Genomic DNA, 25317 nt, shown 5'->3' on the forward strand with positions numbered 1-25317 from the left:
AAAAACAAAAAAAAAATATTTACAGGATAATAGTCTACATTTTAAAATATTGTATCAAAATATCAGAGGCCTATCTAAGAACATTGATACATTTGAAGTATTAGTAAGGGAACTAGACTGTGATTTTAACTGTATTGTACTAACAGAAGCATTTAAAAATGACGCCATCGAGTGTCATAAACTTATTGGGTACCATACAGTTTATAATCAAGGAAATATCAATAAAAATGGAACAGTAATATATATTTAAACAATGATCTTGATTGTTGCACGAAAATTGTAGACATAGGGGAACATAAAGTGATACAAACACGTATAGTTTATAATAACGGAATTAAAATATTAATAACTTCGCTTTACCTCCGCCTTCAACAAATATAGATGATTTCGTATCAAAACTAATCGAATACCGAGAGGAGACAAAAACATCTGTAACATTGTCATATTTTGTATTAATATAAATGGATTATAGCAGCATTATCAAATCAATTATTAAAAAAAATAAACTGTACAAATATCACAAACTCACCAGCAAACAAAGAAAAAAGGAGGCTTATATAGAATACCGTAAGAAATTGAACATACTTATCAAGGATACAAGGAGAAATTACTTTAAACAAAAAATTATGAAAAATAATAGGTCTTCAAAAAAGCTGTGGAGAATAGTGAATAACTATAATAGTGAAAATAGTATTACTGAAAATATCAAAGAAATACTCATTGCAAATGACCAAAGTATTACCGGCACAAATGAGATCGCTGAGGAATTCAACAAATATATTTTTTAAGTAGGACCAACATATGCTCAGAAAATAATTAAACCTTCCTCTCAATCACCAAAGAGATACGTTCCAATAAACTACATTTTCTTACCACGTGTGACTGAAAATGACGTTGTTCAGATTATAGCCTGCTTAAAATCGACCAAAGCACCAGGAATAGATGATATTAAATCTGAAGTACTTAAAGAACTATCACAAATACTAACCGGTCCACTTACTTGTTTATTAAACAATGTTTTTGTACCGGCAAATGGCCTGAACAGTTTAAGTTAACAAACAATTACAGACCAATATTACTAATGACTACACTTTGCACGATATTGGAAAAAGCCATCAAATATCAACTATGGAAAATATACAAATATCAACTTTATAGCAGTATACTTAGAAAAATATAAGTTGATATCAAACAAACAATATGGTTTTAGGGAGAGAGTATCCACAGAGAATGCAATATCTTTCCTATCAAGTAAAATTTAGAACTTAGTCGACAGCAGCATACCAACAGCTTGTGTATTCCTATACCTGGCACAGGGGTTTGATACGGTTAGTCGCACACAACTATTAGACACTTAAGCTACTGTCAAAGAATGCGACTAGAAGAAAAATGGAATAGTGCAAGAAGCATAAATTTTGTTATTCCATACGGGACGGTATTAAGACCCATATTATTTATACTATATATAAACAATATCTTAACTTGTTAAACTGAAGGGGATATATTTAATTTTGCAGATGACACAGCAATTTTGTACTCTGCAGACACGTGGATAAATCTGAAGCAAAAATGGAACATAATTAAGGGAGAGTTATTGATATATTTAACCACAAACTTCTTACAATAAATATGGATAACACAGTTTATGTCTCATTTACAAGCTATAAGAGAGGTATTCCAGATTATAAATCTGTAAAAATAAAAAATCTGAATATTAATGGAGTGAGTAATACAAAATAGCGAAATGATATTTATTTAACTGCTGTCTTTATTCAATTTATAATGTCTTTATTAAAAGGTTCCTATTTTAATTTATTAAAAAGCACGATTACTTATATTAATTTATTTATCACTAAAAATACATAATTTATTTAAAGGCGAGCGTAACAATTAAAATCGAGGCCGCGGGTCTTCAGAATTAACTAACTCCTTCAATGAAAAATCCATTATTATATATGAAACCACAACTGGCCTAGAATTCAGGAGAACCCCTCTCATGTGTACTAGAAGGTCATCGTCTGACCGGTTTTCTTTCTGCCAGCTGGTAGAATTCTCTCGTACAATCTACAACATATTAGTGAATTAGTCATAATATATTTACGGTTATTTTTAGGCCATGATATTTATCGTAACATTGCCCCCCTCTTAAAAGATGGTTCCTCCTGGAACCTTGTCGGGACTGGAACCGGAACGGTATGCTGGTATCGGCAACTGGACCCTCTTTTACAACTTCCAGTTGTATAAAAATGACAAGGGATGGTTTTCTCTCCGCACCAGTAACTATGCGGATTGCAACAGACTAACACCTGGACTTCGGTGTCTTTAGAGATCTCTTCCACCATATTTCGGATAACCCTTCAATCTAATTGGCGGCACTCCAACTTTGGCATGGCTAACTTTTGCACGTCGGACTCTAGTACGTGCTCTCTCAATTGAAGTAAGGCTTCCCATACATCTCGGTAGGTAGGTTGGTCACGGGCAGTGTCTTTTGTTACCAGGTAGAAAAGGTAACGTGATGCATCTTGGAGTTTCAAGGTTTTACCGGGAGCTGGCACTTGGCATTGAAGTTCTGCAACTCGACCAAACTTTCTTCGAAAGACGGAATGACAGATGACATCGTTGATCTTCTCCATAATGAGGTATGGACCTTCCCAAAACTGCTGCAATTTGGGAGAACAACCTTTTCGCTTCTTGGGATTATACAGCCAGACTTTGTCGTTCTTCTTAAAGCAACTCTTTTCGGCTTGTGTATCGTACCGTTTCTTCATTCGGTTGCTAGCGATCTGAAGGTGGGAACGGACCAACTCATGTACATCGTCCATTCTTCTTCGTAATTCGATCGCATAATCTTCTCCTGCTACATCTTCTCCAGGTCGACACTCAAACTCTAAATCACAAGGTAGTCGCATTTCGCGCCCGAATAGGACTCTGGCTGGTGTCTGGCCTGTTGATTCGTTAACAGCAGATCTGTAGGCCATTGTGAAGAACGGAAGGTATTGGTCCCAGTCTCGCTGATGATCGGACACCATCTTTGTCAAATACTTGCCGACTGTCCTATTCATCCGTTCTACCATACCATCAGATTGCGGATGATATGCTGTAGTTCTTGGTTTCTTCATACCTAGTCTATCGCATATTCCTTGGAATAGATCGCTTTCGAAGTTCCTGCCTTGGTCACTATGTATCTCCAAAGGCACTCCAAATCGGCTGATATATTCTTGGATAAACTTATCTGCAACGGTGGCGGCCTTCTGGTCTGGAAGTGCGTAAATCTCGACCCACTTAGTAAAGTAATCCATTACTACCAACATGTACTTGTCTCCATTTTCACTTTCTGGAAATGGCCCAGCGATGTCCAACGCTATTCTTTCAAACGGGCTTCCAACATTATATTGTCTCATAGGAGCTCTCCTTTTTCGGTAAGGCCCGTTACTCGTGGCACAAATAGTACATTTCTTACACCAGTCTTTTACATCGTCGGAACTCTTCATCCAATAAAACCGTTCCCGAATTCGCTGAAAGGTTTTCTTTACACCCAAATGCCCTCCCGATGGACTGTCGTGTAACTGACGAAGTACTTCGGCTATTCTGCTCTTTGGGATCACCAACTGTCTTCTCTTCTCTGAACCGTCATCATTTTCCAGGACTCGTTTGAGCAAGCCATCTTCGATGATAAATAAGTCCCACAGGGCCCAATACGTCTTAACTACTGAGCATAGGTTTGATATTTCCTGCCAAGGTGGTTGACGGTTTTCCTCTTTCCATTTTCGGATTTTCTGTATAACTGGATCTCTCTCTTGTTCTTCCCTTATCTTAGTAGGCGTCCAGTCGTCGTTGACAATCGTCGTTCTTAGCACTGCTTCTTCCTTGGATTCCGTTTTGTTGCAGTGGGAACACTCTGCTGGGCATGGCCTTCTGGAAAGAGAATCAGCGTTTCTGTGGCTAACTCCGGCCCGGTGCTCAATCTTAAAATCGTATTCTTGGAGTCGTTCGATCCACCTGGCTATCTGACCCTCTGGATTCTTAAACTGCATCAACCATTTAAGGGCGGCATGGTCGGTTCGGATTAGAAACTTCTTACCATAAAGGTATTGATAGAAGTGCTCTACTGATTTTACTACTGCTAGAAGTTCTCTTCTCGTGACACAATAATTCCGCTCAGGTTTTGAAAGAACTTTACTAAAATATCCGAGGACTCGTTCCTGTCCTCCTTGAATCTGAGACAGCACTCCTCCAATTCCCACATTACTTGCATCTGTATCTAAGATGAACTCTCCTTCTGGCAGTGGATACCCTAAAATTGGTGCTGTTATTAAATGCTTTTTCAAGGTCTCAAAGGCATTTTGGCAGTCTGTATTCCAGCGGTAATCTCTCGCTTCCTCCGTAAGTCGCGTTAATGGCTTAGCGATATCTGCAAACTTCTTTCTAAATTCCTCAAATGATCTTCGAATGTCTGCCCCAAGACGATTATGTCATCTAAATAAACCAGGCATGTTTTCCAAGATAACCCTCTCAACACATTTTCCATAAGCCTCTCAAATGTCGCAGGAGCATTACAGAGTCCAAATGGCATAACGTTGAATTGCCACAATCCAGATCCTGTGGTGAAGGCTGTCTTTTCTTTATCTACTGGGTCCATTTCTACCTACCAGTATCCAGACTTCAAATCCAAAGTAGAAAACAATTTACTTCCAGCCAATGTGTCCAATGTGTCATCGATCCGAGGCAGAGGATAACTATCTTTCTTGGTAACGTTGTTCAGCAAACGGTAATCCACACAGAACCTCGTCGTTCCGTCTTTCTTCTTAACCCGGACCACCGGAGAGACCCATGGGCTCGTAGAAGGTTCTATCACCCCGTCTTTCTTCATTTCCTGAACAATCGTTTCAGCTTCCTCTCTTTTCGCCTGTGGTAATCGTCGAGCTGTTTGACGAATTGGCTTAGCATTACCAGTATCAATTTTATGCTTAACAACGGTAGTTCTTCCCGTCTTTCCTTCTTTCGGTACGAAAATATCACGGTACTGCCGAAGAAATTCCCTTAATTTCCTTTTCTCCATCTGATTTAGAGACTGTCCTGCAACTGCAACCATTTGGTCGAATTTTTTTGTTGGAATTATCAGATGTTGTCGCCTGACGGATTATGGATGTCACAGGTACACAAGTTCCTACTTTTGTCTCTTTCTTGATGGTCACTGAGTAGTCGTTGACATTGATAAGTCTCACAGGAATTTCTTTAGCCGAAGTCACCAATTCCTTTCCAATTATGATTCCACGGCCAACCTCATCGTCGTGGTTCCAAGGCTCCATCATAACAGGTGTCCCTTCGTCGACAATTCCCTGTAGTTGCGCTACTATGATCGTTTCGCTTCTCGCAGGCACGACTGTATCTTCTGTAATGGCTGCTTGCACAGTGTTGTCATTATGTGGATGAAGAAATACCTCCTCGTTACCAACTTTGATTACCTTATTCTTAAAATCCAATTGGAATCCATGCATATTCATTACGTCCATTCCTAATATAACATCCTTTTCGATGTCAGCAAACTATAACAGTATGGACGAACTTTTCTGCTCCAATTCCCAATTGTACCTGGATTTCTCCATGAATGTTGGCATTTTCACCTGTAGCGGTCCGAAGTCGCAACCTCGTTGGTAACAGTTTCTTTCGGCTGTTTATACCTGTCGGGCGTATAATGGTTCTGGTCGCTCCGGTATCCACCAACAACGTATGCTTTTTACCATTTATGTCTCCATCCACATATACACTATCTTTACGACATTTCAAAGAAGCTGTTAGTATAAGAGGGTCTTTGGAAGAATTCCGGGTCGGAGCTGCCCCCCTAAGGCTGCCTCGTTCTGGTTTTCCTGATGGTGAGTTTCTTGATTTTATGGTCTTCTTTTTCTTGCATGTCATGCTTTTCATCATATTAACGAGCCGGTCAAGTTTATCTTCATCTCCTTCCTCTTTTACAGTCCGAGCTTTACTGTACCCGCCAGAGGCCTGCGTAGCTGACTCGTATTCAAGGGCGGCGGATAAGACATCAACCAGCGTCTTGTGACGAGCTAATCGCAGTGTTCTCTGCATTTCATGATCACGAAGACCATCAATAAACGTTTGAACGGCCAATTTTTCCATCATGTCTTCGGGAGCTGTTGGATAAGCATATCGTACTAATCTGGCAATATCTACCTCATATTCTTGAAGAGCCTCATCTTTCTTTTGTCTACGATTTTTAAGCTGCGACTGATATACATGCTCCAAATGTTCGTGGCTATATCGCATATTTAACCTCTTCTTCAGTTGTTCGAAATCATCCATCTCCTCTACGGCTATGGTCTGAAGCACATCTAAGGCATCTCCTCGAAGAGCGATAGTCAGGTTTATAGCCTTTTCTTTTTCAGACCATCCATTCGCTCTTGCAGCTGATTCGAACTGTTTCATGTAGTTGTTCCATGACGATTTTCCGTCGAAAGTTGGGACTTTCACATGGACAGAACCTCCACTTCCTTTAAATTTCGGCCGTATTTCCAACTTACATTTCGTCTCGACTTCTTTTATCTCCACTGTAATCGGATTGTTTCCTCTCTCTGCTGTCCCTGTTTCCTCCAGCTTCTTTTCCATCTCTTTCCATATCTTTTCTTCGAAGGCCAACATATCGGCAGCAACTTGGTTTTTTAATGAAGATATTCTATCGTCCAGGGCAGACATCTCAGAAGTGACTTTAGAGATTTCCGAAGAGATGTTAGCAGAGACTTTGCTTTCCAGCGAAGAAATCTCGTTAGAAGCTTTGTCTTCCAACGAAGCGATGTCGCCGGAAACTTTGGCTACATCACCAGAAACTTTGGCTACATCAGAAGAAACTTTCGAAATATCGTCAGAAACTTTGTTCTCTAATGATGCGATGTCACCAGAAACTTTTGAAATATCGCCAGAAACTTTGTTCTCCAATGATGCGATGTCACCAGAAACTTTGGCCACATCACCAGAAACTTTCGCAATCGACAAGATAACAGCAACATGCTTATCTTCAAATATATAAGTTTCCGGATAAAAACCGTCTTCTTTTAAAGCGTTCTTTAGTCGTTGGACTAAATCAGCCTTTTTCCCGGTAGAAGCTAATTCCCCATCTTCAAGATGCCTTCTTAAATCCGTAACTGTGAGCTCATAAATCGTAGCCATTTTCACAATTTATTTTATATTCACTTGTAATTTATTATTATAAGTCTAATTTATGTTCGATCCCACTTCTGACACCATTGAAATGATATTTATTTAACTGCTGTCTTTTCAATTTATAATGTCTTTATTAAAAGGTTCTTATTTTAATTTATTAAAAAGCACGATAACTTATATTAATTTATTTATCACTAAAAAAAAAAAATATATATATATAATTTATTTAAAGGCGAGCGTAACAATTAAAATCGCGGCCGCGGGTCTTCAGAATTAACTAACTCCTTCAATGAAAAATCCATTATTATATGTGAAACCACAACTGGCCTAGAATTCAGGAGAACCCCTCTGATGTATACTAGAAGGTCATCGTCTGACCGGTTTTCTTTCTGTCAGCTGGTAGAATTCTCTCGTACAATCTACAACATATTAGTGAATTAGTCATAATATATTTACGGTTATTTTTAGGCCATGATATTTATCGTAACAATAGCTTGGAATTCAAATCGACTTATATTTAAGATGCCACACACACGTAAACCAAACGTGTAAAAGATTGAGATGTCTATTGTACATTGTACAACTTTTAATATTTACGTAGCATACTAGATTGTTTACTATTCTTTAAAAGAATCCAGTCTACGTTATGGAATCCTTAAATAAGATGAAGTTACAAATACACACCTAAAGCATGTAGATATTATCCAGAGAAAAATACTAAATATTATTTATAATAGAACTCCGAGATACATACTAATGATCTTTATACCGAAACTCAAAGATTAGATTCAAGACAATTAAAATATTCTTACCATTATCACCAATCTATACAAAAATAAACATTACTCACATCATAAGAACATATCTATAATTGAATATTGCAAAGAAAACGGTTGGGAATCGAAATTTTTAGTATTCACAAGTAAGAATTTACAATTTGCTCCCTGAAATTTATAAAACACCTTCTCTGTATCCATATCGGTATGTGTCGTTCTGGACCTGAGAATCTTTAACAATATATTTCATGAAGTTTTGGGTTAAAATAACTTGATCCTGTATCACAAGTATGGAACTTTCTGTTTCGGAGGACATCTTTTCTGTTGTCAACCAATAGTTCGACGTTATATTGTCGACATAGTCTTTCTTGATGTACTTGTCCATGCAGAGGTTTACACATCCAGATTCGCATCCATAGAGAGATGATTTATGTGTATTTCTGTTTCGCTTAGTTTAAACAGTGTCTTCGGAAAATATGTTGTTAAATTAGCAATCTGTTTTTCTTATTGCTCACCTATATCTATCAGTAATTTTCTCCCTTAACACCACGGTAATGGAGATATTTCTACTGCACTACGAGAATAATTTTTGTGTGCCTCTGTGAGAAGTATTCGTACTTTTCGCTAAAGATTTTGTATATTCGTTTTAGTCCATTTAACAATACCTAATATATAGCTAAGCGCAAAACATGCATAGGTATATCGTATAAACTCTCAAATGACCGAATAACTTAGACGGTAAAGGGTTTGAATTCACGCGGAAGTACCGGGATTGATCTAGAGTATTGTACTTCACCACTACAGTATTGTTATTTTTGATGCTAAAATCTGAGTCAGTGAAGTTCAGTAGCTGTGATAGAAGGTCGATGGCTAGATAAAACCACAGTGGATCAACGAGTCTATTTAGAATAATCCCTGGTTTCTTGGGATATTTTCAGATTCGATATTGGTTTCACCAGGTATTTGGAGATGAACTTTAATCTTCCAATTTGTCATTATATTCTTTAAAAAGGTACAGGGTTTATGTCTTAGCGCTGTGAAAAAAGAATAATATTTACTAGTATTTAGTATTAGTATTTAGTATTAGTATTTAGTATTAGTATTTAGTATTAGTATTTAGTATTAGTATTTAGTATTAGTATTTAGTATTAGTATTTAGTATTAGTATTTAGTATTAGTATTTAGTATTAGTATTTAGTATTAGTATTTAGTATTAGTATTTAGTATTAGTATTTAGTATTAGTATTTAGTATTAGTATTTAGTATTAGTATTTAGTATTAGTATTTAGTATTAGTATTTAGTATTAGTATTTAGTATTAGTATTTAGTATTAGTATTTAGTATTAGTATTTAGTATTAGTATTTAGTATTAGTATTTAGTATTAGTATTTAGTATTAGTATTTAGTATTAGTATTTAGTATTAGTATTTAGTATTAGTATTTAGTATTAGTATTTAGTATTAGTATTTAGTATTAGTATTTAGTATTAGTATTTAGTATTAGTATTTAGTATTAGTATTTAGTATTAGTATTTAGTATTAGTATTTAGTATTAGTATTTAGTATTAGTATTTAGTATTAGTATTTAGTATTAGTATTTAGTATTAGTATTTAGTATTAGTATTTAGTATTAGTATTTAGTATTAGTATTTAGTATTAGTATTTAGTATTAGTATTTAGTATTAGTATTTAGTATTAGTATTTAGTATTAGTATTTAGTATTAGTATTTAGTATTAGTATTTAGTATTAGTATTTAGTATTAGTATTTAGTATTAGTATTTAGTATTAGTATTTAGTATTAGTATTTAGTATTAGTATTTAGTGTTAGTATTTAGTATTAGTATTTAGTATTAGTATTTAGTATTAGTATTTAGTATTAGTATTTAGTATTAGTATTTAGTATTAGTATTTAGTATTAGTATTTAGTATTAGTATTTAGTATTAGTATTTAGTATTAGTATTTAGTATTAGTATTTAGTATTAGTATTTAGTATTAGTATTTAGTAGGTATTAGTATTTAGTATTTTAAAATTTTTATTTAACAATCCCTATATATGTATATTCGTGCATAAGTGTGTATATGTGCGGATATGTACACTCTGTTCGCTGTATCTTTGCACATCATAGTTGTACGAATTAAATCAAAGCGTTTAAATCAAACGTAAGTCTTTTCTACATTTATGAAATAATTAGGAAATGTGTAATATCCCGTTAAACGTATTTATAGTGATTTTTGTTTTTGTTTATTTATTGTACTGGATGTTAAAAACTCATTATACAATTGTTTTGAACGTAATTTTGAGTTTTCTACATATTCAACGTTATTATGTTATTGGAAGAAATGCTCTATTTATACACCAAAGCATCCAACAGCCGAAGCCAGTTACTGGATGAAAAAAAGTTTTCATTCAAAATACAATATTAAACATTTACATCGTATACATATGACATTTAATTTTTAAGCTTAAGAAGTTATGCTTAAGCTTTAAGCTTAAGCATAAGAAAATGCCCTAAAAGGTAAAAAACTCTTGTGCGTGCTTTTCGAACTATGTTACTAACACAAAAAAAAATTAATTTAACTTTACAAAACACAACAATAAAAACAATGGAAAAAGGTAAAAATTTGGAAAATACATTAGTTTGTAGAAAACTTAAAGGGTGTTACAAATTAGTGCTTCAATCTGTTAGGCTAAAATAATACGACTTTTTTTTATGTCCCATACCTAGAGACTTAGTATTTTTTTTTATACTAGCTGGTTTGTACCAATTTTTTTTACTTGTGTATCGAACTTCTCTAGGGGCTGAATGACTAAAAGTCTATGCCAAAAAAAAAAAAAACTTCTCTAGAGTTTCCAAAATAAATTGTGAAAAGTTATGTGTAAAAGGTTTCATTGTTTAGCCTAAAGAATGGATTAATTACTTTAAACACTTTAACGACCATGTGCACCAAATTCGGCCACAGTGAAATTTTCTCACATACCATGTGCATCATACTTGGGCACACGTAATGTAGTTACATTATCGACTGTGACTGTATCAGATGCACAGCTACATTTAAATAGCGTTGATATAAAATATGATTCATCTGGTCCTGGGAGATAACATATTTGCCTCAGGTTACAACTTACTTGACAAGTTTCAGAATTTTAAGGTTATATAAATATTTATATTTTGACATTACGCGTGTATTTGTGTAAGTGTTTTAAGTTGTAATATTGATTTTATAATGCCGAAAAAAGCTTTAACACAAGAAGAGTTAGAACGGATTTTAGAAGATAGTGATTTTTATGCTAGCGATGATAGTTTATATGATGAAAATTATGAATTGGAAGAAAGTAGTGGTGAGTCTGATAGTGGTGAGTCTGATGCTAGTAACAATGCAACTGTAAGTGAGACACGTAAAAGAAAATGCACTAAGCTCAATTTATATAAGTCTAAAATGGTCAAAATGTCAAGCAAAATTCAAGAACCAATTCCCAGTACAAGTACTGCTGATGAAGTTGAGGTTATGTTAGAAAATGAGTCCAGTTGTGTAGAACCAAACAATAGTTTTAACTCTGGTTCAGCTGACATTTTGCTTACTACACCAAATCCACATCTCATATGGGATACTCCTAATATGGATAAACTAAACAAATTTACATTTAACCCAGTACAAGATGCCATTATCACGGAACATCTAACAACACTAACTACACCATTTGAATTTTATTGTTTATTTGTTGACCAAGATGTTATAGATTTACTGATTAGGGAATCAAACAAATACTTGGAACAAAAAATAATTGATGGTATTGTTTATGAAAAACTTACACCACACTCTTTGGCTGCTAATGGGAAAGAGTTGTCTTCGACGGAGTTAAGATGTTTTTTTGGACTGACGATTTGGATGGGTCTAGATAAAAAGCCCTCTTTACGAGACTACTGGAGCAACAACCCTTGCTACAAAAATATCATTAGTACGCAATGTGGAATGAGCAGAAATAGATACGAATCTATTCTCCATTTTCTTCATGCTGCTGATAACCAGAACTACGACAAAGATGACAAGTTATACAAAATAAGTGCATTGATAACACTAATGAACACAAAATTCCAAAAATGGTGTGTTCCACAGGAAAATGTTTGTATAGATGAATCGATGATACCATTTCGTGGCAGACTTGGATTCCGCCAGTATATCCCCAATAAAAGACATAAATATGGACTCAAATTGTTCAAATTATGTGTTGCTGGTGGATATACATAACATATGCAGTAAAATTGTATGGAGGAAAATCTACTAGACCAGGGAATACAAGTGTTGCGACGGATGTAGTGTTGCAACTTATGGCACCGCTATTAAATAGTGGTAGAACGTTGGTGAACGACAATTTTTACACAAGCATTACTTTAGCTCAGCAACTCAATGCAGCTAATACTCATTTAATCGGAACTCTACGTTCCAAAAGGAAATTTAATCCGACACATGTGGTTTCTGCTATATTGAAAAAGGGCGAAATGAGAGCAATGCAGAGCAATACAAACATAATTGTAGGCAAGTGGAAGGTTAAAAGGGATGTATTATTTTTGACCACTAAAGATGTACCAGAAATGCAAGATATATATACATCAAGAGGCACTAGTCAAAAACCCTCCACCATAATAGAATATAACAAAACGAAATCCTTTATTGATGTGTCAGACCAGAAAGCAGCATATGCAACTACAATTCGGAAAGGTTTGTAAAATTTTAATATTTGCCGAAAAAACAAACATTATTTTTTTATTTTTAGGGATTAAGTGGTACCGAAAAATTATTTTTGAGTTATTAACAAACACAGCAGTTGTAAACGCGCATCAACTATTCACAGAAGTAACTAAGAAGAAAATATCAATAACTCAGTTTCGTGAACAATTGGCAATGGCATTACTTCAGTTAGATATCAATGACAAAAAAACAGAACCAAAAGAATCGGAGCATTGTCTCACAGACCTAACAAAACGTGGGAGATGTTCATCATGTTACAGGAATATTGCTATGAAATATGGACGTGCACAGGCCGTAAAAAATGCTAAAAAGGTGTCCACGACGTGCATACCATGTAAAGAAGTTAATCTGTATCTATGTCACAAATGTTTTTTTGCTACTTATGTTGTTTCTGTAAAAAAGTAATGTGTCCAAATTTGATGCACGTGGTCCTGTATGAAGCCAAACGTCTTGAGTTTTATACCAGACCGCGTGTATCAAAAATGGACACGCAATAAATTTAATTAAAATAAAGTTTGATTTTCCTAAAAAAATATTTAATTTGGCCTATATCTATCAATAAAACAGTTTTTGAAATAAAAAGTATCTGGTCCGGCAGTAAAGGTTTCTTATATTAGCCTGGTCGTTAAAGTGTTAAAACCTATTTTCACAAATATGATTAAATGACTAAATTATTAAAATAAATTGAAAAGAAAAACAAAATATCAAAATTATATATTTTCTTCACTTTCAGAATCCGAGCTATCTCCAGGATTTATTATGATGGGTTGAATATGTATGTCAACTATAGTTTGCTCTCGGAGACACCACTTTTGAATAATTTCATGAGTATGTCTTACACATTTTTCCCAAATGTCTCCATTATATTGATTAAGCGCCTCTTTCCAAATATTTATAACAGCACTATCAGAATAGCCGTCCCTACCAATATGTTTATTGTAATATGACTTGCAATTTTCCAAAATTAATTCAAAAGCGTTGAATTCGCAATGATAAGGAGGTAGTCTCAACACTTCATGACCATGCTCTCTTAGTAACTCATCAATAACATACACATTTTGTTTTTTAATCATTTTTGTAACTTGTAATAATTCAGGTTTCGTAAATTTTGGGACAAATTGGATGTTACTTGTTGTCAGCAAGGTAACAATTTTATCTTTCTTTGAAGCAGTGGTAGGTTGCTTTTCTAAAAGAACACTATGATATGGAGCATTATTCATTACAGTCAACGACGGTTCTTCGAAATTGGGAATTACTTGTGTCCTTATCCACTTAGTAAAAATGTCGTTCATTTCTCCATGGTAAACAATATGTTTAGACTTAAAACAAAACAATAAACTTGCTTCAGAAACAAATCCTTTAGAAGAACCAGCGTGAACAATTATGAAACGTTTACCATCAAAAGTTCTGGTTTAAGTACACTTTTGCTACTAGTGTCTTGCCAGGAAGTTGTTTTATTTCCTTTGGAATAAATCCATGTTTCATCGAAAAAATCAAGTTCTCTTGGATTCACACTTTGCAGGTTTTCAAAATACTTACGAAAGAATGTTGCTCTTAAAACAGCAATATTGGTTCGTTCGAATAATGATCTTCGATTGTCATCCTTTTTATATTTAAATCTTATATCTCTTAGTACAATGCTCAAAGATGTTTTTCCCATAGTAACCTTATTTTTGCTCTAATTCACACTTCAAACTTTGTAGACTAAAATGCTAAAAAAAAAACTAGTAATAAACGGGGTATAAACCAGATATCAACTTCAATATCAACTTACCTTATAGGTACATATTGTACACAGTGTTGCGTATAGCCATTTTAGTTCCTTCAAGCAGATCAGTTGTCTTGCTTTTACGACGACGTCTACTTTTGCTTGGACTTGAAAGGACAGGATTGCTTTCTTTTCGTGTTTTAATTGTACATACTGTACACCGTGATATTTTCAAGACAGCAGCTACCCTCTTAAAATAAAAACAATTTCATGATAGGTAAATCATTAAACAACATATAATTCATTACAATACCTCTTGAACACAAGCCAAAGGTGCCAATAAGGGTTCTCTGTTCCTTTTTTCCAACACAAAATATTCATACAAATTCAGCACGAGTTGCTGGGATTGAGAATTTAATGTATTTCCAGGCATATTCTAAAAATAAAAACCTTGAAAAAATATTCTGTTTGATATTTGTTTGATATTTATAACCACAAATAATGTTTTATATCGATCCGTTAGACAGAGTTTTAGCCAGATTCAAAAATGATACGTTATATTAAAGATAAGAAAATTTAACTGCAAAATTTATACTTACATCAAAGAATCTAACACTAAGTGAACAGTTAGTCGTTATAACAACTCTTTTTGAGAAAATTTATAAACTCAAGGCACGAAAATGTAATGGAAAATTAAACAATATGAATATAATTTTTGTAAACACCACAACGCTGTGAAATTGACAATAAGCAGGTTTAATGATGAGAATTTATCACATACTGTTGTTATATTACTGTGTTTGTCTGATGTATTATTAAATGTTGGACAAGCGGCTTAATTTCAATATTTTATATTCTGAGTAGAAATGAGACAAAATTTAAAAATAGTTCGTGAATAATTTCATACATGTGCAAAGATACAGCGAACGAACTGTATATAGTATCCATATATTAAATATTGTAGCAAACAGTATTTATTATACATATATCGTGGCTGAATGGATCAAGCAATCCAAAACCATTAAAAAAAACTATGGTATTATCGACTCTACATATTCTCAATATATCTACACAAGACATTCATGCTGTACTAAGTCAAAGGCTTTCTTGTAGTCGATGAAAGCAGTAAAGACGTTCCTTTTTTTGGGGTTTGCCTGATTAGAAATGTCTCAATCGATGATGTTCTTGGTAGCCCACGTATATTATACTTATAAAAATATATTTCGATATTGTAATAAAAATCATTTTAAAAAATATAAAATAAACTCATAGTTACAGACGCATATTTATATTTATATATGCATACAATACTATATTCTAGAGTAATAAAATGTTAGTCCGAGTAAAAAGTAAATTAAAAATAAATATACAGCAAATTCGCAAATTTAATCATTTCTATATTCTTCTATCTCTGTTTTCTGGTTATTATTTTGTGTGCATTGTCGAGTTTGACAGGTATTACCTAAATTATTCCAAATGTCTCGTCCAGCGGTACATTATATCTTGCTTGCCTAATAACAGAGTTACTACGGTATACCTACTTACAGTGGGTTGTTTTTGGTTTATACCTTGTTATAAAGCTAAATTTTCTATAAAATTATCTAGATTTTATTTTTATCTTCAGGTTTTCGTTATATATCTTTTATTCGTTTTTCGTAGTATGCTCTCTTGTTTTAATTTATAGTAGATATTCGTCCACTACTCTGCTCTTTCTTCTGGCATGCAGTTTAATATATAAATTATTTTTGCCCTAAAATTTGTGATTACCAAGTTATAATATGAATCGATATCATCAAAAAATCTTCTAGTCTGATCTATGCTAGTGTCTATTATTAAATGATCTATTTAATTATATATTTTAGCCTTCTATATGTTTTAGTGTGTTTCGTTATTTATCTAGTCAAAAACTTATTATTATTCAAATTTAAGCTATACGGCTCTCACTTTCTTATCCTCAACCTCTCAAGGAAAATATTTATTCATCCTAGATACCTACGGTATTAAAATAATTAATCTCTGATAGAGTTTTTTCCGTGTTATCGACCCTAGGGAACCTGGTATAACGAAGTAGCTAGCAAAAATTTTGTTGGACATCTGGATAATGCGAGCAGTATCGCTTTCTATATGGTTCTATAGAGATGTTTACTAAGATCCAGCTGTTTTATGTTCTCTACGAGGTTCTTCGGACTGAATTCAGCAGTAGAGATGATAATATGTATCGTCTGGTTACTTTGCATTCTCCATTATCTCCTTATTTGTATCTCAAGATGTTTGAACTTCGTGATCTTTCCGTTATATATAACATCTTTCCTGATATTATCTAATAGTTCGATCCTCTATTGTCGACATAATGTTGATATCTCAGCCTGCTTCTAAAAACAAGTTCTTACATTTGTAACCTGTTTTTCCAATTGCTTGCTCATGCCAATGAGTCCTCTTTTTCCAGAATATCGCGGTAATGTCATTCTCCCTACTGCTCTTCAAGACGTTTTTCTGCCTTTGTGAATCGCATTCTCGCTTTCCGCTGGAGACTTTCTATATCCATTTAAGACTACGTTATACTACCAAATGAGTAGCTTATTGCAGAATATACGTAAGTAATCGATGTCTTAAACAAACTTTTAGTATTAGAATATGAGCGATGTAGTTCTAGCTGCCTTACTCTTTGTAGGTACTCGAAAGTCAGTTAGGTTTTCATTTGTTTATGGTCAATTTTTCGCGTTTGCTTTAGTCCGAGATATTTCTACGTATTTTTTTTACCCTAATATGGCCTCCATCAGTACAAATTACTGCATATGCAGACGATGTAGCCATCATTAATAGGAATAAGCCACGACTAATGGAAGTGTTCAAACAAATTGATCCTGAAGCAAGAAAAAGAGGTCTCAAAATAAACGAAGCAAAAACGAAGTATATGACAGTCAAAAGAATAGCTGACAATGAAAATAATATCACAGTAGACAACTACTATCGAACAAGTGGATGCCTTTACATATCTCGGCACAGAAATTAATCAGAAGAACTCCGTAAGTAGCGAAATTAATGCACGTATTTCCAGCGGGAATCGTACATACTATGCTAATAAAAGATTGATGACATCGAAATTATTAGACAAAAGAACCAAAATGACTATCTACAGAACACTGATTAGACCCGTAGTAACCTATGGATGTGAAACTTAGGTAATGACGAAAAAAAAATGAAGCCCAACTCAGGACATTCGAGAGAAAAATACTGAGGAAAGTATATGGCCCGGTACAAGAGGAAGATGGCACATGAAGAATCAGGAGAAACGATGAGGTTAATGAGTTAAATGAAGGTTATGACATTGTAAGATTTGTGAAAAGTCAAAGACTGTCATGGCTGGGACATGTGCAGAGACAAAACGATGCAAAAACAACAAAGAAAATGTTACAATGGAAGCCCATAGGAAGGCCAAAAAAAGGAAGGCCCAGAACGAGATGGTTGGATGACGTGGAAGACGACCTGAAAACAATGAACGTAAGACAATGGAGAAGAAGGGCACAAGAGAGATCTGAATGGAAGGACATAGCCAGACAGGCAAAGACCCATCCAGGGTTATGATGCCAAAAGAAGAAGAAAAATATGGCCTCCATGTTTTGCACATAATGCATATCGAATCCTCCAGGTCCAACCTTTCAAACCAAATTTTAAATAATCCGTATACAACAGATAATTAAGTTTCGCCACAATAGTGTTATTTAAATCGGCGAAGTTCAAAAGCTGCGATACTGGGTTCATCGCGTCTTCTTAAAAAATGAAAGTTTTAGAAAAGAAAGACTTTATATTCTTATTCGTCATTATATTCTTCATGTATCTGTAAGCCATTTATGCGATACTGAATCAAAGGTCTTGAGTCGATAATAAGTTGTTCTTTGAATCCCGTGTAACCCTTAGGGCATCCTTTCTGTTGAAGATATATGATATTTTTTAGAGCATAGTGTTGGTAGATACGATAGTATTGAGCGATATTTAATGCGGATCAGAAATATGAAATGCCGATGAATACTCACGAACATTCCAAAACTTAATCAGAAGTCAGAAGTTATGAACTTTGTAATGCAACTTTTTATTAATATTTAAGGCTTCTTCAGTGGTGAAGGGTTTGTAGGAAGTAGTAATGTAATGTTTACAGTTGTGCATCCTACCTTTAATTCATCCAGCATTGGTGATAAGAGCAGCTGGGGTGAAAAGTTAAATTAAGTTATTTTTTTCCTAAGATTTTGCCATACGGCTCTCACTTCCTCTAAGGAGAAAATTTACTCCTTCCAAATACCTAAGGTATCAAAAGGATTGAGCTCTAGTGAGGCTCTTTCCGTATTAATGAGACCTAGGTGATTTGGTGTACTGGTGTATCTTTCAAAACTTTTGTACATATCTGGACGTCGGGAGTAATACAGTTTTTCATGTGTTCTAAGAGGTACTTCGTAATGATTCCAGTGATAGAGAGAATAATAAGTATTATTTGGTTACGTTCGTTTCTCCATTCTCTAGTGTCTTTTTTCTATTGTCTTCATAATTGATGTTATTTTTACTAATATTTCAAAACAACGACGACTGGAACTCAAAACTTCAAGAAATATGTAATTTTAATTACATATATTTTAATTTATTTACAAAAAAAAAATACAATAGGCACTTCTTTTCATAAGTTGTATTGTCTTGCATCCAAAATCGGCAAATTATATTAATTATATATTATTAATTTAGGTGTTGGAACATGACAAATATATTATACTGCCTTACCAAATAGATAAAGTAGTACAGTTGTATGAAACTATGATGACCAGACATTCAACAATGGTAATAGGCCCTACAGGTGGAGGCAAAACAGTGGTAATTCAAGCTCTCGCAAAAGCTCAAACACATTTAGGTCTGGTTACTAAGCTACGTATTTTAAACCCCAAAGCTTGTTCTGTGATAGAACTCTATGGAATTTTAGATCCAACGACACGAGATTGGACAGATGGATTGTTATCTTGTATTTTTAGAGAAATAAATAAACCAACTGACAAAGAGGAGCGAAGGTAAATATGCACTACAGTTTGTTTCAATGTAACCGTTAAAACTTTATCTAGGTGTACATGTGTATTTACGTCAGTCCGAATGTACACTACATTATTAATAATTTTAGTATTAAAGTTTAGTATATGTAGAACATTTAAAGATCATATTATATTGTGTATCTACTAGTAAAAGCAATACATCTCCCAACGATGATACACATTAGTGTCCGAATCACCAACTGATATCAACCTGTGGCGCACCCAGGGGGGGAAGGGGGTTGGGGGTTAAAACCCCTCCCACCCAGGGCATATAAAGTAAAAAATATATAAATAATAGTAGGAAAATGCAACTTGTCTTTTACACACAATACAAAAAATCCAAAACGTTAATTGAATAATTAAATTACCACTTAAAATATGTAGAACACAATAATTATTGTATAAAGACACAATAATTAATACACAATAATTAATACACAATAATTAATAATATTTTTAATTATATTTAGATATAGATACCTAATATTAGTATCACGGGTTGTGTTTTTCTGGATGTGTTAGCAGTAGAAAAGAGATATCTCTATGAGAGAAGAGAGCATTTGACGACAGCTATAAAAAAAAGAAGAAAGGGAAAGATCAATGAAAAGATGGCAAGAAGAGTGGAACAACCAGGGAAATGTTGCTCATTACACCAAGAACTGATCCCGAGCCTAAGGGACTGGGTAGATTGTCTGTTTTAGGGCGTATCTTCATAGGTTCAAAAAGACACATACAGATAAATGCCTATACTGTTGTTACACAATGCTGGAGTGTAATAGCTGTGCAGTGGAGAGAAACAGAATGTATAAAAAAATAGGTATGAACCGTGTGACTGTAAGAGAGATGATCGTGAAGATGACGGGAAGTACGTGTTCACAATTACATCCGAGCAGTCATTAAAAAGAAAGAAGAAGAAGAGAAACACCAACCGGGCCAATGACAGAGATAAGATCTAATTACTATTTAATTGGGAATAAGCCGCAATTGAAGGTTAAAATAAGTTTATTGACGTTTGAATCTTTGATCTTTGATCTTGCACTGTTAACTAGTTTATACTTAAAAAATTAATAGAAAAAATAATAGCAGTTGGTACCGAAGTACATCTAGCCTTCATCGATCTAGAAAAGGCGTATGATACAGTTCCAAGACTTAAATTGTGGCAAGCTTTACAACTTGACATTAGTTCATACCTTTTAGGAATAATCACAGAAATATACAGGGATAACACTACTTACCTAAAAATCGGAAATAGACTATCCGAGCCAATAAAAGTATAACTAAAGTCCTTTATAACTAAAGGACTAAAACAAGGATGCAGTATGCCAACCTTACTGTTTAATTTATACAGGGTGGTCCTTAAATAATTGTACAAAAAGAAACAGTAGATTCTACACTTTAAAATATTACGATTTAAACCAAATTGCTTTAATAAAATGTTGATATTAAGAAAGATACAGGGTGTTAAATTGTAAATGTAAAATTTTATTTTTCGCTATAACTTTCATGTTTGTAAACGTTTATGTATAAAAATTTACAACTGGGTACTTTTAAATATGAGAAATTATAATTTAATACACACTTTGATGTAACTAATAGAGGGCGCCACATATGCCACTTATGTGGTATACATTTGCTCCTAACATTTTTGCTCTTTAAGTCACCTGTATTTGGGACAGAAAATATTAAAGATACATTATTTTAATAAAAAAAAGATTTACTTGTTATTAACTTCTAAACTCAACAGTTTTTAAGATAATCGCATTTTACAAATCAGCTGCATAATTCTGATTTAAGGTAATTGCTCCAGGCAACGAAGAAAAAATAGACAAAACCATTAACTTTGAATTTTGGTATAAAATACCTTTAACTACAGTTAATAGTTAACGAAATATTAAATAAAATAAATATATCAGCTGGATAATTAATAATAGGACAAAATAATAGAATAACAGGATTTTACATCAAACATTTTACGTTTTATGTTAAATTAAAGTCATAATCAAAACATTTTGTTTACAAACCAAATTAAGAAATAGTTAAACTAAATAACCAAAATTTTTTCGTCAAAGTAAGTGTTCGATATGTCCACCATTTTCTTTAATTCATTTGTCAATATATTCCATAAAAGATCGTCTCATATTAAATAGCATCATAGGTTCTAAAGAAACTGCTGCAGTATTTATTCCTTTCCATAGGTGGTTGAGAATGTTTATGGGATTCTTATAGACACCTTGTTTTAATGCTCTCCATACACCAAAATCAAGCGGATTCAATTCTGGGCTACGTGGTGGCTATAATGTATAGTGGATAAATATATTCTTTTGGATACATATCCAAATCTTATGGTATATTGTAGAACTACATCTTATTTGTCTCAAAGGTTAAGTAACGTATTAAACTGTGATATATCTCGTTTATTGGTTACTTATATACACACACGGAATAACCTATCGATGACATTACTTATTTATATGATTACGTTACAGCTTACGCGTAACTATAATTACATCTCGAACAAATGGACTATTATGATTTACTAATAAACTTATATTATGCTGAACTAAATTGCCTGTGTGTTTCCTATATTTAAAACAATATTGGTTATTAGGCCAACGATGATGTTGTTGTAAAATTGCTGAGTCTTTAAGGTTAGATTTGTAGCAAAAGTATTATGAAACAAGTCACATATGTATTATTCATTCCCTGTGCTCTAGTTTATATTTGTCCCAATAAAAATGGGTAAACAATTTACGTAATCAATAATAATTATTCTTTTCGGATGTTTATGAATTAAATAATTATATGAATATCTCACCACCCTTCCAAGGAATATGACTACCACGACCAATCCAAGTTCAGAAAAGTTGTATTTAAGTATGTTCTAACTGCCTTCTCTCTAGAATGTGGTGGTGTACCATCTTGCAGAAATCACATATTTTGGGTTTTTAGCATTTTATAATAGAGAAAAAGTAAAACAACGCCATTATAGAAACTTAAGAAGCGATAGAAAAAGGAAATTGTAAACATGAACGGCCAACGTCTGAATACGGACACGGCATCTATAGAAGAAGATGAAGAATCTTTTCTCCAATAAGACATTTAGCACCCATAACAAAGCATTTCGTGATGTTACATTATCATCTTTGAGTTATTTTAATAAGAATAAACTATGAATTATGCTTATCTACAGGTATTCAGTGCTTTACCGCATAAATATCAAACTAAGAATTATTATGCAGCTGACTTACAAAATGCGATTATCTCGAAAACGGTTAAATTTTTAGGTTACTAACAATTATACCTTTTCTTTGTAAAAATAATGTATCTTTAATATTTTTTAACACAAATAGAGCTAACTTAAAGAGCAAAAAATTAAGCGCAAATTTATGCCACACATGTAGCATATGTGGCGCCCTCTATTAGTTACATTAAAGTATGTATAAAATTATAATTTATCCTACCCAAAAGCCTCTAACTGTAAATTTTTGTCCAAAAATATTTACAAACGTAAAAGTTATAGCGAAAAATAAAATTTTAAATTTCTACTTTAACACCCTGTATCTTTATTAATATCAAGATTTTATTAAAGCAAGTTGGCTTATATCGTAATATTTTAAAGTGAAGAATCTACGGTTTCTGTTTGTACAATTACTTAAGGACCACCCGACCACCCTGTATATTGAGGCAGCCCTCCAAAATTGGAAAAACCACTGCCAGGGAATGGGAATCCCCATAGGAAATTTGGAATTCGATCGTCGACCACGATGGCAAGCGGTTCGGGCAGTGAACCTCCTGACAAATGTAAATTTTGTGCTAAATTTACTTCAACAAATGACGTTAAATGTTGAGTAATACCTGTGATGTTCTGCACGTCAAGTTTTTTGATGCAATTTTGAAAGTTGTATTTGTCGATAAGAACTCGTTCTATTGTCGTTACTGTTCTGTTAATAAAGGACATTATTCTGCCCCAATGTGTGATAAGTTATCATGTGAAAAAGCTGTGTTGGAGAAGCAGATTGAATGTCTGTCACGAGAAAGGGAAGTTTTAAATAAGTACGTTTCTGAATTAGAATACACAAATAAACTGCTTTAATAAAAAACGACGATAAGTGACGATTTTCAAGCACAACCTTCTAATTCTACCAGCTCATTTTTGCCAATTAGTGATAGGTCAGTAAAAGGTTACTCGGGTGCCTTGAAAGTAAATAAAACTGGCTGTGATTCTGTTTTGCTTGTAAGGTCAACGAACCAAAATATTGCTGACGTACAGGTAGATAGCGATATTAAATCGAAAATTAATCTTTCTTCTACAATAGCTACTGTCGATAGTACTCAGTTGATAAAAAATGGAGTTTTGATTAACTGTAGCAATGCAATGTCTTTAGAAAAATTAAAAGAGTGCCTTACCAAACAATTAGGAAATACTTATTCTGTTACTAAACCAAAGAAGTTAAATCCGAGATTAATGATTCGTGGCGTAAATGCTGTCTCTCTGAAAAAAACAAGTTTTTTGAAAGACCTTATTACTTTAAATGGTCTCAACGTAAATTAAGATGATATAAAAATGGTAACAAAAGTTAAGTTTAAGGAGCGTTTCAACGCCGTGTTGGAGGTTTCACCAGCTTTATACAAAGTGGTAATAGAAAGAGGTTTTCTGTATATAGGCTGGCTCAAATGGTATGTTAGTAAACACATTAATATTGTTAAATGTTTTAAATGTTGCAAAACTAGTCACCAGAAAAAAAGTTGTCTTAGAAATTTAATATTTTCGAAATTTTCTGAATCTCATGAAATTGAAGATTGTACCAGTCAGACTATGTGTTGTAATAATTGTAAAACGTTAAACTTAAGATACAAACTTAATTTAGATACAGTTCATGTTGCAAACAGTTCAGTTTGTGGTTATTTATTAGCTAAAATTGAGCAACTTAAAACTAGAATTCAGTATGTCTAACAAAAAGCTAAAATTAGCTAATTTTAATACACGTTCTTTGTTTCCAAAATTTAACGTTTCCTTAGATCTGGTAAATGATCACAACTTTGATATTGTTTGCTTGTCCGAAACTTGGTTGACATCGGATATCTTATATCAGACTGTATACATTCCGGGTTTTAAAATAATTCGTAAAAACCGTGGTTCAAGAGGTGGGGGAATCGCTTTCCGTTCGTTTTTGTACCTGATTCAATTATTTCAAAGTCAGAACTTGCTGACCTTCCCTGTCCATTAGGTATCGAACAAATATGGATTTCTGTGAAAATACAGAAAACAACATTGTTAGTCGGATACGACTTCGAGCGTTCAACGAAGCAACACCTAATTACCTTAATAGCACCTAGTTTTTGTGGTTTTGTTTAAAAACATTGAAAGCTAAAAGTGTAGTAAAGTGTAAATTATTGTCAATAATTATTTATTGTTGATACTTTTGGTCATTAACTGTAAGTAATTTAATTTATTTAATTACATCGAGTTATTATCAATGATTTCGTATTGGTGCGAGGACCGTACTCAGGTTCCGTAGATCAACATGAACCAAGCTTCATCATCAAATGTTTTTTCACAACAAGAAATCCCCAAAAATGACAGTACTGCACAAAAGTTACATTCAACAGTTTTAAATGAACCTACCAACATATTTCCTTCCAAAAAACAAGCAATTGTAGTAAATACAGTTCCAAATTCAAAAATCGAGGATTACCTGAATGCTGTAGCCAACTTAGTTGACCCCAAAAATATACTTGCAATATCCAGAATTGTTAATGATCGTATATGCATCTACTTCACTTCGGAAAATATTGTTCAAAAATTTTTGGAAACAGACAATGGGACAATAATAGTAAACC

General features: G+C 33.5%; 1 protein-coding gene across 1 annotated transcript in view; it reads left to right on the top strand.

The window, feature by feature from the left end:
- Positions 1–25317, top strand: part of LOC140442220 (dynein axonemal heavy chain 10-like) — a 657946-nt gene that overhangs the window by 316310 nt on the left and 316319 nt on the right. The window contains 1 exon segment of the mRNA XM_072533298.1: positions 19142–19458. Coding sequence (XP_072389399.1) covers positions 19142–19458 — 317 coding nt within the window.

This window comes from Diabrotica undecimpunctata, chromosome 5 (genome assembly GCF_040954645.1).
Source record: "Diabrotica undecimpunctata isolate CICGRU chromosome 5, icDiaUnde3, whole genome shotgun sequence".
Lineage (NCBI taxonomy): Eukaryota > Metazoa > Arthropoda > Insecta > Coleoptera > Chrysomelidae > Diabrotica > Diabrotica undecimpunctata.